This window comes from Notamacropus eugenii, chromosome 3, assembly GCF_028372415.1.
Source record: "Notamacropus eugenii isolate mMacEug1 chromosome 3, mMacEug1.pri_v2, whole genome shotgun sequence".
In the NCBI taxonomy this organism is placed as follows: Eukaryota; Metazoa; Chordata; class Mammalia; order Diprotodontia; family Macropodidae; genus Notamacropus; species Notamacropus eugenii.
Window position 1 is genome coordinate 473,985,583 of NC_092874.1, and position 19,954 is coordinate 474,005,536.

General features: G+C 44.9%; 1 protein-coding gene across 2 annotated transcripts in view; it reads right to left on the reverse strand.

The window, feature by feature from the left end:
- OXSR1 (oxidative stress responsive kinase 1) overlaps positions 1-19,954 on the reverse strand; it is a 105,029-nt gene that overhangs the window by 20,208 nt on the left and 64,867 nt on the right. For both annotated transcript variants that reach the window (XM_072598988.1, XM_072598989.1), the window contains exons 6-10: positions 19,273-19,382; positions 14,553-14,654; positions 9,192-9,325; positions 7,163-7,211; positions 5,305-5,370 (exon numbers count right to left, since the gene is read on the reverse strand). In XM_072598988.1, the coding sequence (XP_072455089.1) occupies positions 5,305-5,370; positions 7,163-7,211; positions 9,192-9,325; positions 14,553-14,654; positions 19,273-19,382 (461 nt within the window). The remainder of the gene's footprint in view (positions 1-5,304; positions 5,371-7,162; positions 7,212-9,191; positions 9,326-14,552; positions 14,655-19,272; positions 19,383-19,954) is intronic.

Below are 19,954 nucleotides of genomic sequence, written 5' to 3' on the forward strand. Positions count from 1 at the left end.
CTTTGTGCTGTCTCAATTCTGCTTTGCTCGTAGAGAACCCTTTCTGATGTAGGCATGCCACGCTAAGCAGTCCTGTTCCAGTGTCTCCTGTGTTGCACTATCAAATCCAAAGTTCTTGAGAGAGACCTTGAGAGTGTATAATAAGCTGGTTTCCAAGAATACAGTAACTTTACAAAAAATGAAGTAATTTGAGAATGGTTATAAATGATTGAAATTTTCAATAGTAAAACTTATGTTTGTCTTAAACTTCTAATGCCCAGACTACTGCAACAGCCTTCTGGGGGGTCTGCCTGCCTCAAGTCTCTCCCTACTCCACTCCCTGCTTCATTTGGCCAGTAAGGTGACTTTCCTATAACCCAAATCTGTCTGTGTCACCATCATTCCCTTCCCTACTCAATAAACTCCAGGGCTTCCTATCCCCTTGAGAATTGAATGTAAAATGCTCTTTAGCATTTAAAATCCTTCACAATGCAGCCTGCTCCTACCTTTCCAGTCTTTTTACATCTTACTTCCCAAAATGTAATCTTTGGTCCATGGACACTGGCCTCTTGGCTTCTCCAAGAACAAGACAATTCATCTCTTGGCTCTGGGCATTTTTTTCTGGTTGTCACCCAAGCCTAGAATGCTCTCCCTCCTCAGTGCCACCTACTGGCTTCTTTCAAGTCTCCTCTTATATGGGAAGTCTTTCCCACCACCCTCCCTCTTAATTCTAATGTCTTCCTTCTATGGTTATTTCCCACTTATCCTGCTGATAACTGGCTTGCACGTTGTCTCCCCTATTCTATTGTAAGCTCCCTGAGGGCAGAATATGTAGAAATACTGATGGTTTGTGTGGGTTCAGTTTACGTCCTGCTACTCTGCTGAAATTACGTTCCCACTCACTTCTTCAGTGACGGTTTTCCAGGCGTGTGATCATGTCACCTACAAAAAGAGATCACTTTATGACCTCACTGCCCACTCTGGTTCCACCGATCATCTTCTTCTCTCACGGCTACTGCTAGATTTCTAACCCAAGGCTGAATAACGCCGGTGACAGCGGCCATCCTGCTTTGGTTTCCGATTGTACGGGGAAGGTCCAGCTCATCCTCATTACACGGAATTCTTGCTGATGGTTTTAGGTAAACGCTTCTTATCGCTTTAGGGAAAAATCCATTTATACCCATACTTTCCAGTGTTCTTAATAGGAGTGAATGTTGTATTTTACCAGAAGCTTTTTCTGCATTTATTGATACCATTCATATGACTTCCATTGATTTGTTATTGATATAATCAATCATGTTGATAATGATCCTTATGGGTGAGAGTGAGACAGTGAGAGTGTGTATGTGTGTGTGTGAGAGTGAGAGAGAGAGAGAGAGAGAGAGAGAGAGAGAGAGAGAGAGAGAGAGAGAGAGAATGAGAGTGTGTGTGAGCGCGTGTGTGTGTGTAAATGTAATATATTATTGTAGTTTCCTACCCAGTATTTTACTTAGGATTTTGGCTTCCATATTCATTCATGAAATTGGTCTATATTTTTTTTCTCTGTTTTTTGCTCTTCCTGGCTTGGGTAACAGTATCATGTTTGTTTCGTAAAAGGAGTTTGGTAGGACTCCTTCTTTGCCTATTAGTGGAAGTTCTTTAATATTAGAATTAGTTGATCTTTATATGTTTGGTAGAATTCATTTGTAAATCCATCCGGTTCTGATGGTTTTTCTTAGAAAGCTCGTTTGTGGCCTGTTCAATTTCTTTTTCTAAAATAGATTTAGATATTCCATTTCCTCTAACATTAATCTAGGCAGTTTACATTTCTGTAAATATTCTTCCATTTCATTTAAATTGTTCGTTTAATTAGCATATAATTGGGCAAAGTAATTTTTTATAATTGCTTTGATTTCATCTTCATTAGTGACACATTCACCTTTTTCACTTTTAATACTAGTGATTTTTTATTAGTCTCTTTTTAAGATCATATTAACCAATGCTTTATCATCTATTTTATTGGTTTTTTTTCATAAAGCCAACTCCTACTTTTATTTATTAACTCAAACAATTTTCTTATACTCAATTCCTTTAATCTCACCTTTAATTTTTAAGATGTCCAATTTAACGCTTAATGGGGGATTTTTAATTTGTTCTTTTTTTTAATTGTATACCCAATTGGTCTGTTCTTTTTCTATTTTGTTGATATAAGCATTTAGAGACATAAACTTTCTTCTGATTGGTGCTTTGGCCATTTCCTACAGGTTTTGATAGAATTGTACATTTTATTAAAAACTGCCCATCTATTACTCTGTTTCTTCATTTCTTACTCACAAGTCACCACCTATAGCAAACAGCGGCCTGCTTACTTGGACTCTATGGCTTTTCACTACTATTTGAATGGTTTGTGGCTTTATTTCCTCTGTAATCCTTAAGAGGCAATGTGGTATAATGGAAAGGACACTGAATTTGGAGACAGAAGATACCTATATTTGAATCCCACCATTAATATTTACTAGCTGTGATTATTCACAGGGAAACCATTTAATTTCTCTGAGTCTCAGCTGCCTAACATTTCATTTGCAATATTCCCCCGTGGTACCTATCTATACCTTATGGAACTGCTGTAAAGATGAAATGAACGTATGTATGTATGTATGGACATGGACATACAGTATGCATATATGCACATATAGTATGTATACTACATACACATACATATTACGTATATATGTATATATGTGTGTGTGTGTATAATACACACACACATACATATATATGCACACATACATACATGGAAAGTCCTTGGAAAACCTCAAAGCATTACATGAACAATAGTTGTCATCAATCATACTTTGCATCTAGGCAGCTTGAGAGAGGAAGAACATTGATGTTTAAGAAAAAGTCTTCTGGAGAAGTGAAGTTTTAGGTGAAATATTGCATTTTTTGCCAAATGGCTGCCTGCTCAGTCAAGTAACCCAGGCCACCACTTCCTCTTCCTTAGAATTCAGGCCACGTCCTTTCCAAGCAGACCACCTTCATGAGTTGCTATATTTGAAAAAATTAATGCCCTGAAGCTAAGTCTCTCAAACTCTAACTGATATATTCCAGTCCTTCACCGGCTGGCTGGGAGCACTCAAAGCTTTTCTAAGCTCTACTGCCCCTGATGAATCTAAGGCCCACATCTTTGAAGCTCAGATCTCTAACCTAGAGGACAGGGATAACAACACCTACAACACGCTTGTATCCTGACAGAACTGTTAGGAGGATCAGAGGAAGACACAAGCAGGGTAGAAGCTGCTGCTGTTCTGCTTTGGGCCCAAGTGAATTCCATTTTTTGGATATTGTCCACCTAACTGCTACCCTCCTTAGTAGAACCGGGAGGTTCTGAGGGGCTCTAGAAAGGCCAATGCAGCCCTTATTTCCAAGAAATGGACCACAATGCAGCTTGTGATCTATAAGTTGGGGAATTTAACTTTGATTCTTGGGAAGACTCTTACAGATCCCATTAAAAGGATGGTCCGTAAACAATGAGAAAAGGCTGCAGGGGCCACAAGAGCCAACTGGGTTTCATCAAGAAGAGGCTGAACCAGAGGAGCTCCACACTCCTTTTTTTTTTTCTTTTTAGATAAGGTCACCCAACCAGTAGATCAGAGAAATGCCAAAGATAGGCATTTACTTACAAAGAAATGTCAAAGCATATGACTGATTTTCTCACACTATTTCTGGAGAAAAGATAGAGAAATGCAGGCTGGACTAGAACTGAACAGTCACACCCCAAGAGCAGTAATGAATGGGGAAGAAGTGAACAGTGGAGCGCTCTTGGGACCTGGACCAATCCCAGGGCTACTGGATTTATCAATTACTTGGACAAGGGCCAGAAAGGGCGCAGATTCCACAGAGGCACGAGGGAAAGCTAACAGATCAGACAGGCTAGAACCCTGGCTCAATTAAAGAACATGGGATCAATCAACAAACACTCATTAAGTGCCTGCTGTGCAGTGGTGCTGTCAGGAAGACTCTTCAAATCTGGCCTCAGACACTTCAGTTATGTGATCCTGAGCAAATCTCTTCACTCTGGTTGCCTCGGTTTCTTCATCTGTATAAGCTGGAGAAGTCAATGGTAAACCACCCCAGTACCTTTGTAAAGAATTGGAGACCACTTCTCAATTAAAATCTCTCAGAAGAATTTCTACTCATTAGACTGCCTTTCGATAACCAAGTGAGTTTCCCAAACACTTGGATTTCTGTAAAGGAACACCCTGGACTCCTGGAATTCTTGGATACTTTTGTTCTGGCCTCCATGGCACAGACTGAATGAATAAGATGCCATCCTGCTGGAGTCTGGGCCATGAGGACTTCTCTCTGCAGGGTTGTATCGTTTCAGATGGACCATTAAGAGCATCAGAGCTATCGGCCTTTCCAACTAACCACAGAACGAGTCAATGGTGACACTGGGAGCTCCTTGCCCCAACCACCTTCTAACCCATTTGTTATTCCACTGTGGTTATCCTCTGCCTGGATTCCACTCCCACTTTGCTCCAGCCCTGAATCTCCTGGGCCTGTCTGACTTCTCTTACATCCAATGACACTCCCCAAAGTTCCTGGGTTCTGCTTTCTGGCCCCCTGCTGGGGCTGCAACCAAGCAAGCTTTCTTCTTGTGGGAAAAATTCCATTACCTTCTGTAGAAGGGTCTTTCAACATGCTAAAGGTTCTCTCCCCAGCAACAGCCTTAGAGAAGATGGAGGCTCAGAGAGGCCAAGGGGCCTTCCTGATGTCACAAAGCTGTTCAGAGTGGTTCTGACTTTAGCTCGCCTTCTCTACACAGCACTGCCTAGTTTGAGAACAAAGATAAGAATTCTGAAGAAGAGGATTTTCTGTTCCTTGCTGTCTCAGAAGGTTCTGAAAGTACGTCAAAAAGGAAGTGCAATGTATATGGAATGGAAGCCTTGCCCCCTTTGGGCCCTTAAAGCTCAGGCTCACACACTTTCTCCTGAGGACCACTGTCAAAGAGAGATTCCTCCAGGTCCTGTGATCACAAGAAGCTATGTGGAGCAGCCCAAGAGAAGAGGTCACTTCCCCCAAGCCTACAGGCTCCAGATGAAGTTGTGAGTTACTCTCTGTTCTCAATCACTGTTTTGGGTTGTGGTTAGAAGACTTTCTAGTTAGATTTTTCACTGTGCCGTGGAAAGGTCTCAGCTCACAAGGAGGAAACCACTTCAATCCACAGAATGCTCGAAATAAACATGCAAAGTAACTTGTCAGTGCAACAGAATGCTGCACAGGCATTCCAAGCTATTTACAAAGTGATAGAGGACGTACAGAGCAAGTAAAGGTTGTGGTTACCTTTTTAGCTCTCTCAGTCATGGTTGGCGCTCTCTGAAGCATTTTTTCTTGGAGAAATTCTTTATTCTAGAAGGGGAAAAGAGAAGATTTTTATAATTTTTATTTTAAAAAAAAACATCCCTTGTTACTGAATCAGGAAGTTGTTATCAAAGCATTTTGTATTATTAGAGTATCATATGTATGACATGTTCATCTACTTATCAAAGTATGAGAGGACTTTCAGTTTTCCCCTCCTCATTACTTCATATTTATTGGCTCATCCTACACCTGTAGAATCTGTCATGCTGAGATGATTACGATGGGATATCCCAACACCCAAGAGAAGTCCAGGGAATCACAAATTCACTCTTCATGTCAACAACATTATCAGGCACCCACAGTAGAGTGGACTACATGCAAGGCTCTTCACTAGTGCTGGGCTAACAAAAGACAATGAGTCCTTGCCCCCCAAGGAACATACATTCTCCTGGGGGAGCTGGAGGAGGAAGGGGAAAGACAGGACATGAGAACAGACAAGTACAAAGTATACGCCAATAGCCCAAAAGCTTGGCAATCTTACTGATGCAGCCATTCCTACTGATGAAAAAAATCAAAACCTAGAATGCTTTGGGTGATATGCTTCCGGGGAAGCAAGCTGGTCTGACACACCCTCCCTGTGACCCTAACCTCCCTGGATCTCAGTTTACCCAACTGTAAAAGTGAGGGGGATGTACTAGGTTTCTGAGATTCCTTCCAGTTCTGGGCTTAGGAGTCTCAATGTCCCCATCACTCTCACAACATCCCATTCCTTCCCTCTTTCCCTCTGCCTCACCCCTCCACTCCCTATTCTACACCCTCACTGAAGCTTTTGGGCATGCTGCCCTATCTCTCCTCTCAGTCTGTGACCACTGCTCTGCATTCCCTTTCCTTCCTTTTCAGTCTTGTCCTTTTAGTCAACTAGTTCCGCTTTCCACTGTCTTTAAACCTTGAGATCCTCAGCCTCAGTCTACTTCTGCTCAGCACTTTGGAGGCCTTAACTTTATGGCAAAATCCCTACCCCTTCCTTCTTAGCTGCCACTCATACACAGGCTGGAAGGAGTCACACTACCATGCAAGTGTCATCAGACACATTTCCACTACCTAGTCTTAATACTGATGATGACAATGATGATGAGGATGGGAAGGAGAAGAAGGAGAAGAACAAGAAGGAGGAGAAGGAGAAGGAGGAGGAGGAAGAGGGTCAGCATTTACAGAGCACTCAAAGGTTTGCAAAGCGTCTAACACTGTTCTCTCATTTGACTGTTGTGAGGTGGGTGCCATTACCCTTGCCCCATTTTACAGATGAGTACTAATGAGGCCCTTCCTACTGCTCACCTCCTCTTCTGCTCTTTCTTTGCCTCTGATACCGTGTCTGTCCCAATGGGCACAGACACATGTTGGTGCTACCGGTAGAAAGCAAACTCCCCAAATGCAGAACTGTCTCACTCGGGGCTTTGCGTGAGCCCAGCAAGGCCTGGCACGGGGAAGGCACCTAAAAAGGCTTTCTGAGAGGTTCAACATAAAAATAAAACTCAATATTCTATAAATATCAAGTTTGCTGCCAGGAAAGAAAAGGCGAGACAATGTCTTGTGAAGGGCGTGGGGCGCTGCACAGGCCTAATGCGCTGCTGCTTTCCACTGGATTGGTTTCCCTCATTTTTAAATCTGCTGTTCCAAGGTCTAGCTTGCCAGGGGAAAGCAGGGGGGACAGATACATTTGAGAATGGATCACTCTCAATGTAAAAACAAAATACGTCCACAAAAATCGAAAAAAGCCTCAAACCCACCCGGTTAAATGAGGGCTAACACACACTCACAATTAAGAGCCAGTTTTTCCTACCTTTGCTTTCTGGAAAAATTTGTGTCTTAACAGTTCAGCTGCCGTTGGTCTAAAAACAAGATGAAAGGTTAAATTTTTTAAGTAAATTCCCATTCTGCAGCCAAAAGAAAAGGGTCACTTGTGTCCCAACAAAGCTTGGCCGAGGCCTTTCTGCTCCCCCACCCACCCCAGGAGGAAAGCAGGATGAAGGAAGGGAAACAGGGAGCAGAGCAGGGTGCTCTCCTCTAAGGTTCAGTCACTCTCCCAGTACCCAGAATCCACATGCTGCCCTTCCCTCCGAATTGAGTTCTTGAGGAAACCTCAGCTTGTGTCCTGTGTGGGAAGGGGCAAGGGCTGCTCTCACCAGACCCTGATTACCGGCAAGAACAAATGGGTCTTTTCTGTTGAATAAGCAAAAATGACAGCCACACTTCACTTTCCTCTCTGACTCATGTGACCATACTCCCTTTCTGGGGGCACCGAGAGCCCAGGCCAATTAGGTGCCTTCTGCCCTTTACCCCTAAAGTCATTTTTAATTACCCTTCTGGGCATTAAATACTAAATAATTTTACTTCACTAAGAACCAGGTAGACATGTGGGATAACACTCAGTAGGATAAAAAATATAAAAGAACCTCAGTCTTACTGATAAGTATAGAAAGAAAATGTTTGCAAACAATGGTAAATATTTGCCATTAGGTTTATCAAAGGTGGCTCAGTGGAGAGAGTGCTGAATCAAAGTGATGAAGAGTTCAAATTCAACCTTAGACATCTACTCACTAGCTATGTGACCCTGGGCAAGTCACTTAACCTGTGTCTGCCTCAATTTCCTCATCTATAAAATGAGGATGATGACAACAGCACCTGTGTCACAGGGCTGTTGTGAGAATCAAATGAGTTAACATGGAAAGCGCCTTGCAAACCTTAAAGCGCGACATTAACGCGAGCTACTGAAACTACTAGTCTATACTATTACAGCTATTTTTGTGAGGGTGGGGTGAGTGCAGGGGAAGCCACAGTCACTGCGCTGACAGGTTCAGAAAAGAAAATCACGTGTCTTGGTCTAAAAAAAAAAATCAGCCTCAAAGAGCTCTAGCTCAAAAACACTTAAAGACACAGGCACCTGTGAGGGGCTTTGCTGAAAACCAAATAAACATGCTGTGATTATATGGAACTGAAGGAACGCAGCGCACATGGAGGAGGCACACAATGTTGTGAACACACAATGGCACGTGTCTGGGTTATCACACCATTCATTAGTCCGAGGAGGACGAAAAGGAAAGACTGCTGCCGCTCACATCATCTGGCCTCGCACTCTTATTACAATGTAATCAAGAAGCCCTATGTGCTAAATGTCCCTTTGGAGCTCAAGCTGCCTGCTCAAGACCAGGGCTCACATCCTGCCCAGCCCTGTCCTGACCATCTCGACTGCTGCCTGCCACAGTTTTCAAGACCTGGCGACACTCACAGATCAAAGTGAGCCCCTAGAGTGATCAGAAGGGAGGGAAGGGATGGAGCACTTGATAAACAGGAATATTAATTATACAGAACTCATGGTGTCCAATATTTTTGATGCCTGGGTTTAAAACCAAGTTATGCTTCTACTTGTATCTCTAGAGAGACTGGGCAGCTCAGGTGGCATTCTCCTCCTAGTTTAACAAGATGGTCAGTCTCTGCTGTCCTTGGGGCACACACTCCCTCCACTGACACAGATCACAGTCACCCTATAACATAGGAAGCAGTCTTTGAGTATTACTGGGGGCAAAAAAGGGCATCCCCTGAGGCCAGCTGCCTTAGCCCTGGCTCACAGCTGCAGAAACTATTCTAGTGCATTAGTCTCTGAGTACTCAGGCTCAGCTCCCTGACATGATGAGACACCAAGGAAGGACTTTGGCACAGGGAAGCTGTGTAAGGTACACAAAGAATCTGCCCAAATGTGCGCATGTGTGTGTGCATGTATGTGTGTGCATGTGCATGTGCTCTAACTTCATCAACAACCTTCCAAAGTTTAAGTATCACACGAAGAGAAAACCTCCTGGTCCTTATTTTACCTTTTTTCAGGATCTTTTTGAAGGCACAACGAAATCATTTTCCTAAATGATTTTCCATATTTCTTTAGCATCTCTTTATCTTGAACACCAGTTTCCAAAGAAGGAGGGTCATTCTGTAACGTCAGCATTAACACCTGAAAGAATTGAATCCATTACAGACTACTAGAGGATCAATCAACTTTTAGTAAGACTTAATAAATAGCATATTCCATATAAGCAGTCACCAACTTGCAAATGGATTGGTTTTCCAAAGTTCTTCTGAATAAATTCTCCCATACAAGTGATGTTAGGTTTTCCTTCCAGTCCATCAAAACCACCCCCTTCCCCATCTCTGCAAATTTCTAATTCCCAAAGGGGGTTAACTACAGCTCCAAGGGTAGCCTGGTTCCCGGAGTCTGGTGAGGCAGGAGCTAAAGACTGGGAAGACGCTCTGGGGGTCCAGGTAGTCCTCACAGCAGGACTTCGAAGGTAGGGAAGGGAAACTGAGCAGGTGACAAGGTGACTGCTCAGGCAGGTTAAAATAAGGTATGGTTTCAGTCATCTGTTGGGCCAGCAGGGCAAGATCTCAAAAGAAGGGATTCTACCAGGAAAGGCCAATGTTGGCTGACCAGCTAACAAGGCTGCCAAGCTTTAACTAACTACATCTTCTGACATCTCTGTAGGCCTCACCTTTCCCAGATGGAAGGAGAATAAAGAATGAGCCGTTTCTTATTTCTAGTCCATCCTACAGGTTATTGTTCAGCCTCTGGTTACAGATAACGCCAACGCCCTCTTAGAAGCTCCTCTCGTTGGGACAAGATTTATCTTTCTGAAATTCTATACCCACTGGTTCCAGGTCCTCTGGTGCCAAACAAAATGTATCCAAGACCCCTTTCCCAGGACAATTTTTCAAATATTTGAAATCTTCTCTTTTCCAGTCTCCCCATCTCCAGTTCCTTCACTGACCTTCCCTAAACAGCTTTCTGGTCTCCTTGCCACCCCAGTCCCCTTTCCATGGATGCGCACTAGCTTTTCAACATCATTCCTAAATGGCAATGTCCAGAACTAGGCACATTCCTCTAGCTGTGCTGTGACCAGGGCAGAGGGCAGGGCACTGGGATGGCCCTTATTCTGGACAATAAGATTCTCTTAATGCCACCCCTAGGGGACAGCATGGAGTATTAGATGGAGACCTATCTTGGGAGTCAGAAAGACATGGGTTCAAGTTTTGTCTCTGAAGTCTGGCTCATCAATGAACCTCTTAGCGCATCCAGACAAGTCTCTAGGAATGAATAGCGAACAAAACATTTTTCTAAGCACTGAGGATGTGAACAGAAAAAGGAAGGCAGTCCATTCCCTGGGAGCTCATATTCTGATGGGGAAGGTTTAGAATGAGCACCAGAATGTCAAAAGGTTTCAGTTGCTGGTCAGATGGAAAGGTCCCTCCATGCTTTGGGTGCAGTAGCAAAGCTGATGGTCAGATCTCTTCTTTACTGACATTTCCACTGATAAAAGCACACCCGTTTTTGGACACTGGGCTGGAAGGACTGCTCTTCCCCAGGCTCCTGGGCTGTTCCACCTGGTTGGCCCTGCTCCCCATCTCTCCCTCAGAGACATTAGTTCGACTTCCCAAAATCGGCAGAATGGCTGGTGGAGGGGAGAGGAGAGTTGGCACTTGTGGGCTCCTGCACTTAGCTGTCTGCTGGTGGCACATGGTTGGCAGCAGTTGCTGGTGTGGATGAGAAAGATGGGCCCCTTCTTCACAATGATGTCTCAAAGGGCTGGAAGCAGATTTTAGAGCTCGTGCTATTCCCCAGGCTGTGGGGTTCAGAGTCCTAGGCTGTCTCCATCAGGGTCAGAGGGAAGTTGGTGGTCAAGGTGGTGGGTGATGGTTTGACTCACCTGGCACATGCATTCAGCAATAAACACTCATTAAACACCTACTATGCGCCAGGCCCTGTGCTAAGTCCTGGGGATACAAAAAGAGGTATAAGACAGTCCCTGCCCTCCAGGAGCTTACAACAGAATGGGGAGACAACAAGCAAACACATATACACAAACAAATTATGCATAGATTAAAGAGGGAAGGCACTAGGCTTCCTGTGGGAGCTGGGATTTTAGTTGGGACTTAGAGGAAGCCAGGAAGGTCAGTGACTAGTAAGAGAACATTCAAGGCCTGCCAGATAAGATGCCCAGAGCATTTGTTAGCTTTTGACCACCACCTCTCTCAGTCTTCCCTCCCTTCTAGCCACCCCCTCCAAGGAAGGGTTTTGTTAGCACAACAGCCAAGAGGCCAGTGTAACTGGATCAAAGCATATACATCCAAGAGTAAGGTGTAAGAAGACTGGAAAGGTAGGAAGGGGCAGGTTATTAAGGGTTCTGAATGCCAAACAGAGCATTTTCTATTTGAACCTAGAGGAGACAAGGAGTCACTGGTGTTTACTGAGTGGGAGGATAAGGCAATATGATCAGGAATACCACTTCAGTGGCTGAGTGGAAGAGGGATTGGTACGGGTAGAGGCTGGAGGCAGACAAATTCACTAACAGCTACAGCTGTAGTTCAGGTGTGAGATGATGGGGGTGTTCTGCACAGGGGTCGGGGGGAGCAGAGTCAGAGGAGAGAAGGGAAGTATATAAGAGATGCTACAGAGGTGAAACTGGCAGGCCTTGGCACCAGCTTGGACGTGGGGAGGTGAGCAATAGTGAGGAGTCCAGGATGACACCTAGATTGGGAGCCTGAGGGCCTGGGATGACAGTGTTGTCCTCTACATTCTTGAACACCGAGGTGGTGCATGTGTAGGTGAGGGCAAGATCAGAGATATGCCCATCTCTGTGCATGGCTGAGGTAGGGTGACTGACGTTACAGCATTTGAAAGAGTCTCAATGTGTATGTTGAGCCAGGGATGTTACTCACTGAGGAAACAGTGACCTGAAAGTCTACAGACAACAGCTACCAGAATTCTGAATGGATGGCAGGAGGTAAATAGCATGAATTTCAAAGGAGAGGTTATTATTGAGTGATAGGTGTGGCAAGAGAGACCAGGAGCCAAGAATAATGAATGAAGGTATAGCCAGTTCTGGAAAGGGTGGCCAGCAAGGTTGGGTCATCTGGAGGAGCTAGGTTTCCATACCAGCTAGAAGACAGAGGGAGTGGGAGAGGAAAAGATTTAAGATGAAAGGAAGTTTGTTGCTTATGGAACAGGCTTCCCAGAGGGCTGGATGGTATTTGGTTGGATCTTTGGCATGGGAGGGTTGGGGGAATGCGAATGAGGAATTGAGGAAGATGAAGTCTGGATGATGATCTACAAGGGTTCAGAATCCCTGGAATGTAGGACTGGGTGTGAGAATGGTCATCAAGCAGGAGTCACTCCTCTAAAGATGGGGCAAGGGACAAGCGGAGCACAAAATAGAAGGCAGATGGGCAGAGAGCTCTGCTTCACTACTCCTCATCCCTCTGAAGGCTGGAGATTAAGCAGGAATGGGTGCAGCAGGAGATGAATGGAGGACTGGCACAGCATGAGAGTCCCTTTCTCCACTGACTTTCCTCTTCCTTTTCCCTCAAGGGACAGATACAGCCAGAGATGGGAGGCCTGAGGTCAGACAGTAAGCTGCTGCTCCTCGCACCAAAGCCTCTCCACATCCGGGTTGGGAAATCAAGCTGGCAGAAGGAGGTAGGAGGTGCTTGACGCTGGCCCAGATGGAAGTCACTCCACAGGCCTCTAGTAGCCTTCCTTCAAGCACTATGAGCAACAGGAGATGGAAGGCAGGAAGGTCTGGCCTGAGGCTATAAATCAGGCTGGCCTGCAGCCTCCAGTCTCTGCCTCAGGGGGCCTTGCTTAGAAGACTCTAAGCTGAGAACAGTCTGCACGGCCAGAGACAGTTCTCACTAGGAACCCCCTCGCTCCCAAAAAAACCAACCGAACCCTAAGTTTTTAATGTGTCTTTAGATTACTTCATCCTCCTGACCCACTCAGACTCCTGGCTCTTTCCCCAATGCAGCGTTTGCACCCAGCCTACCCTACTTAAGCAGATAAAACCTAGGAGGGGGAGGCCTCATGACTGTATCAGCCCAATGATACAGTCTGGGAGCCAGAGTGTGGAAACCAGTGCTTTGGTTTCAACTGGTTTAAAGTTATTTTTAAAAAGTAAAATATGTGGAAAGAATTCTTTATTTCATTCTACCAAGACAAGAGCGCGCTGTTCAGTCTCACAGCCTGGTTTACACAAAGCAGGTCTCTTAAGGAACAGGGATGTTACATTCTCAGAAAAACTGGACAACAGTGAAATCAAGAGAGGCCTGTTATTACTGCTACAAACTCAGTTAAAATGTACTGTTAGCCACGTGTCTCAGAATGCTCGAAGGGCACGGATTTGTTTTGTCACTGAAACGTTTGGGATATAACTGGTTTACTCTGTAATCCTCTATTCCATAGATGATAAAGATTTGAACTTAGGACTTCCTGACTCCCAACACTGTAGCCACGGAATCCAACCAGCTACCGAGGGAAGATGGCATCTCATCACAGCCATGTTAATGATGGGCTCAGTCTCTCTCAGCCACAAGCAATGGAGATGCTCATGATGTTTCTGTCCATGTGGCTTCTGCCTGAGAAGTGGCTTTGAGGCAGCAGAAACACCCCATCAAGCCAGGGACACAGTTTAACGACCTTTTGAGTAGAGTTCCAGGAGACCGGACAATAGTCGGACCAACTCACAGCTGCAACAACAATGTATTAGGTGCCTGTTCTCCCACAGATGCTCCAGCCAATGTCATGTTCCTGATCATCTTTACCAAGGTACAGTTCCATTATTGTTGTATCTATGGGCTTGTGAATTGGCTCGCTGGTCTTCAAACCATCCCCTGTGGTCACTTCTGGGTAAGGTCCTCAAGGGCAGGGACGATTTTTTCCACCAAGTGCAGGGCAAATGACATCAGAATGACATCACTGTGGGAGGGCTTGGAGTCACCCTGATCTTGTGGCAAACAACCATCCATCCCAAAGCCACTCATGAGAAATCAGGCAAAGGGTGGCTTCCAGCCCCAAACCAAATACCACACTCCTCATGTGTGCAACATGGGAGAGGGTTCAGGGGGACTCCATCCTTCCAATCGAGCCATGAATCATGGCAAGCAAGGATCTTCACTGAGCAGTATCTAGGAGCTCCATTGCGGGTGAATTATTTAAGATGAGCCATTCCACGTGCCAAGAGCACAAGTCACTGGGTGTGCTTCTCCTGGCATGAGGCTGACTCAGAACATCTGACCCTGACCAGCTGACACCAGTCCTTGAATCAGCTCTCTGCTAGCTGAACGTGAGGTTTGGGGCCAGGGTTCTCTCTGTTTCTTAAGAATAGCTATGACTTTAAAGAAAGAGGCCTCACCTTCATGGGCGGATACTTGTGATAGGGAGCAGCCCCTGTGGCTAGCTCGATGGCAGTGATTCCAAAACTCCAGATGTCGGCCTTGAAGTCATAACCACGGACCTAAAAATAAGAAGAGGAACATCACTGGCAAAAGATTATGATGGAACCAGATGAAACAAGTCAAAGGTCTTTTCAGAGGCCTTACATTGGAATACTGTAAAACCAGGGCAGAAATGAACTGGAGACAATGTAAGCTTCCTTTTGAGCATATTGTCTGCACCCTCTAATACCTTAAAAGAGGCATGGACTGGGAGCAAGAGTCTTCCTCTACTTCTAGTCAAAAAAAGATAAAAATAAATTCAACAAGCTGGGGGTAGGAGAAAGGTGGGAGGGAGGATAGGAAAGAGAGAAGCAGGACAGAAGAAATGGGGGGGAGAGGGACAGCGAGAGATCACGGGAGAATGAGACTGAGTGAGAGAGAGAATAAGAGAGCTGTTTCTTTCTGTGTTCTACCCCCCCACCTTGGTTTAGAGAGTCCACTATTGGGATCCGTTCCTCACAAGGACGTGTGGTCTTAAAGGCAGAGTCAAGGCGCATCAGCAGGACCTAATTCAAGCCAATCATAGTGTAGGTCAGCTATCATAATGAAATGGGCCCAAATCTATCTTCTATTTCAAACAGGATCAGCTGTTGCCAAAAAGATCTCCTGCTCTTATGCACTCAAACTCTGGTTAACAATACTTCCTAGTAATTTTCATTGAAAAAGAACATGGGGGATGCCCTTTGACCTAGCAATACCACTAACCACTACTGGGTCTGTATCCCAAAAGAGATAAAAATCAAAAAGAAAAGGACCTATATTGACAAAAACATGTATAGCAGCTCTTTTCTGGAGAGCAAAGATTAGAAGCTGAGAGGACGCCCATCAATGGGGAACAGCTGAACAAGCTGCAGCACATGATTATGATGGAATACTACAGTACTATAACAAATGACGAGCAGGCTGCTCTCAGAAAAGCCTGGAGAGACTTCCATGAGCTGATGCAAAGTGAAGTGCATGTGTGCAAAGTAACAGGAGTACTGTAAGATGGTCAGCTGGTAATGACTTAGCTATGCCCAGCAATACAATGATCCATGACAACTGAAGGATTGATGACAAATGCTCTCCATCCCCAGAGAGAGAACCGATGGAGTCTGAACGCAGACTGAAGCAGACTTTACTTTATTTCTGAGGGGTTTATTTGTCTGTTTTCTTTCACACCATGGCTATCATGGATATGTTTTGCATGACTACACATGTATAATCTATATGGAATTGCTTGCCTTCTCAAGGGAGGGAATTTGAAACTCAAAGTTTTAAAAAGAATGTCAAAAATTATTTTTACATGTAACTGGGGAAAAATAAAATACTAAAAAAAGAATTAAAGAATCATTAGGACTTGGAAAAAAAAAGAACACAGGCAATCACCTTCTGAGGCATGGATTGACATCTACTCTGCATTTAGTATGTGTTCAATCCATCAGTCTTCGTTATTTGGCAACACCAGGTGATGCTGAGGCAGCAGGTTGCAGAAATGCTCTCCAAGTGGTTCTTCCCCCTTCCACTTGTACCAAAATTGTCATTACCAAACAGACAGGCCTCCATAGCTATGAACAACTCTGCAGCCTTGTTCTTTGGCAATTACGTCTCTCTTGTTTATTCGGAATCCAAAGACTTTAGAGCTGGAAGGAATCTCAGAAGCCACAGGTTCATCCTTTTCTATTAAAGGCCTCACTACTGTTCTAGGCCCTGAGGCCTTCACATCATCTTTGATTCACCCCTCTTCCTTGTCCCAACCAGCTGCCAAATCCTGCTGTTTCTTCCTCCCCTACATTATCCGTAAAGGACCCCTCCATGCCTCTCTCCTACATCACTGCAATGATTTCTTCACTGGTCTCTGCTTCAAATGGCTTCCCATTCCAGTCCATCTTATATACTTGCTGCCAAAGTGATTTTCCTTAAACAAAGATCTGACCTTTTCATTTCCCCATTAAATCAATTCCAGTCTCTCCCTTTTGCTTCTAGGATCAAACAAACTCCTTGGTATTATTGGAATTGAGTGAATCATACTGACTCCATCTTGTGACTCAATTCCAAACCCAGCTCAGTTCCCTTTCTAGTCAGTTTTAAGTCTAGTCCAACATCTGTCTTGTCAAAAAACTTCATTCAATTATGGGAACTGTGAGAAAACTTTACTGCATTATTTGAACTCAACCCTGCATGACTGGGAAGCTGGACCCCCTTTAACTGTTGTTTAGAGACCCTTAATTAAAGACCCAGGTGATGCTGACCACAAACCCCGTCAGATCCAAAGACTGATTTGAGTTTTCTCACAATTATACATCTCAATCAGAGGAAGAAGGAGACGGTAACTGAGTGGACACACACACTTGGGCCTCTTTCTCTGATTTCAAGGAATTGCATCTGTTCACTCTCCTCCCCCCCAAGCTGGAAAGTCCCTAATCTTTTCTCCAATTAGAAACTGGATGACCTAATCTTATATCCTGGTTTCCATCCTGCTAATTGTTTTCTTTTAATGCATAAACATCTGTCTCACTCCTCCCCCCCATTCAGGGTTTAGTGCCAAGCTGAGGAGGCCTGGTGGTGATCTATTATGCCATTGGCATGCATAACTTAATAAATCAAGATGCCTGGAAGCTGGAACCATTGCTTCTGCAGTGATTTCAGATTTCCTGCATCACAGTGTGCTTTTCCAGGACCTTCAGGACCTGACCCCAGTCTCTTTCCAGTCCCCCTGGGTATTACTCCTCCTCCCCTCTGCATCCCAGACAAGCTGGCCTGCATCAGTCACATGACAGACATATCTCAATGTTATGCCTTTGGCCTAGAATGTACTGCCTCCTCCCTCTCACCCCCCCAGATCTAAGCCAAGGCCTGTCAATTTCACCTCTGCAGCATCTCTTGAATACATCCTCTTCTCTTCTCTGACAATGCCCCACCCTGGGGCAGGTCCTCATTACCTTACCAGGACTACTGGGATAGTTTTTCAGGGGACTGGGGGAGGGAGAGTGAAGGGTGTCTGCCTGTCTCAACTTTCTCCCTACTCCAGTCCATCTTCCATTCAGCCACTAAAAAGGGGATTCCCCTACTCAATAAACTCCAGTGGCTTCCTGTTGCCTCCAGGAACAAATACGCAATGCTCTGACATTCAAAGCCCTTCACAGGGCAGCCCCTTTCTACCTTCCAGTCTTCTTACAGCTTCCTCCTCAACATACTCTTTGATCCAATGACCCTGGCCTCCTGTCTCTTCCACGGCTCTGGCTGTCCTCAATGCCTGAAACTCTCTTCTTTCTCCACTCGGATCAGTGGCCTCCCTGCCTTTCTTTAAGTCCCAGTTAAAATCCCATCTTCCACAGGAAGCCTTTTCCAACCCCTCATAATTCAGCTCCTTCCCTCTGTCAATGATTTCCTATTTATCATGTATCTGACGTGTTTGTGTAGAGTGGTTTGTTGTCTCCCCCACTAGGCGGGTAAGCTCCTCAAGGGTACTGCCTTTTGTCTTCCTTTGAAAACCCAGCTCTCAGCAGGTGTGTGATAAATGCTGATTAACTGATGGGTTCATCTAAGTCTTCTCAAGGTTTTCTTTATTTTTGATCATCTCAAAGAAGTATCAGAATATACCTCCCCCTCCCTTGCTTCTAAGTTGAGGACCTGTGGAAGCACAATACTGGACATCCTGGCAGACTTGGCTTACGTATTGTTTCTTTTCTATTTATTATAACGGGTGACTCACTGGAGAAAGGAGGGAGATATATAGACTGGAAAATAAAGATGACATAAAAATCAAGAGATGGCAATAAAGACTTTGTAGAAGAAAATCAGATACAAAGTTAACCAAAAAAATGATGAATGGCAGAGTGAGGATGGGAAAGTCCCAAGTGTGGCCCTTCTCCCCCCAACCACGCTACCTTTTGGGCCTCGTTGGGCCCCAACTAAAGTTCTCTGGTCCTCTCTGGCTGCCACAGTTTGGAAAGATCACTAACGAGCTGGAGGGAACCTGTAGGAGACCCAGCAGAATGGTGGATGGCTGTGAGACCCTGCCACAGGAAAACACTGGAGATGTTTGCCCTGCAGAAGCCCAGGGAGAGCTGTGAGCAGTCATTAAGGATCTGTAAGGCTCTACTGGAAAAGAAGGCAGGACTGAGGAGCTAGCAGTGCTGTACCACAGCTGAAGAGAGGCTGCAAATCGAGGCTGGGGAGCAGGAAGAACCTTCCAATAAGAAGAGCTGCCCCAGAGAGGACTCAGCTGCTTTGCAGGGTGGTGGCTTCCTTCTCCCTCAAGGTCTTTAAGCAAAGGCTAGAGGACACTCCTCGGGGATGCTACACAAGGAATCCTGTTCAGGTTTGCACTGGATCCCAATGACTTCTAAGACCATGTGACATACCACTTCGCTCTCCTTCTTCTACTGTCCTTATGGATTTATCTTTGTGCATGATGTGGCCAGTGTTAGCAGCACGGTGCCTCAGGCACAGCAGACACTTAAGAAATGCTTGTTGCAGATGAATTTGTAAGAATGTGGCCCAAACCCCACCACTCAGATACCTCAGAGGGCTAGAAAGTCCATGAAGCCATCTTAGGACACCAAACCATTTAAAATATGCATTATGTACATGTTGACTTAGCTACGTAAGGAAACAGCAGCTTGCTTTTTCCAAAATACAAAATGTGTATTTTACCTGTTCCATGACTTCTGGTGCCATCCAGCAAGGAGTGCCCACAAAGGTCTTTCTCACTTTATTTCGGGTAATGTCACCACCGGTTGCTAAAAAAGCACTAACCCCAAAATCTGAAATAGAAGAAAAAACCACAGCATGTCAAGAGAGACCACTGAATAATTCAGGCACAGAGAGAAAACCCAAACCACAAATTAGAGTGCCACACTTTCTAAATATGGAACTTAAAGAGAATTTGTCAAACATCTATGGTAGATGTATTAGTTTTAACAACATCCAGAAATGAATCCTGCAATACTTTAGCAATCACTCAGCTACCGAGCTGCCTTCTACTTTCTGCCTGGTTTCCCAACTCATGAGCTTGCTCCTTTTGCTCTGTCCTAAACACTACCACCAGCTTCAATCCCCCAAATATGCACCATCCATAGCTTCCCATGACCTATGGGATCAAGGCCAAACTCTCCAGGCTGACAGCAGGACCCTTGGAAATTCACTCCACCCACCACTGCTCCCCAACAGGAGTCCTGCTCTCACAACTACACTTCGCTCAACCTTTCCAGTTTTGCTTCTGCTTCCCCAACCAAATTCTAGTCCTCCCTAAAGGCCCCACTCAGGCCCACTTGCTCAGAGAAGCCCTTTCTAAATCCCTTGGGCCCACGCTTCCTGCACCTCCACTGACCTCCTA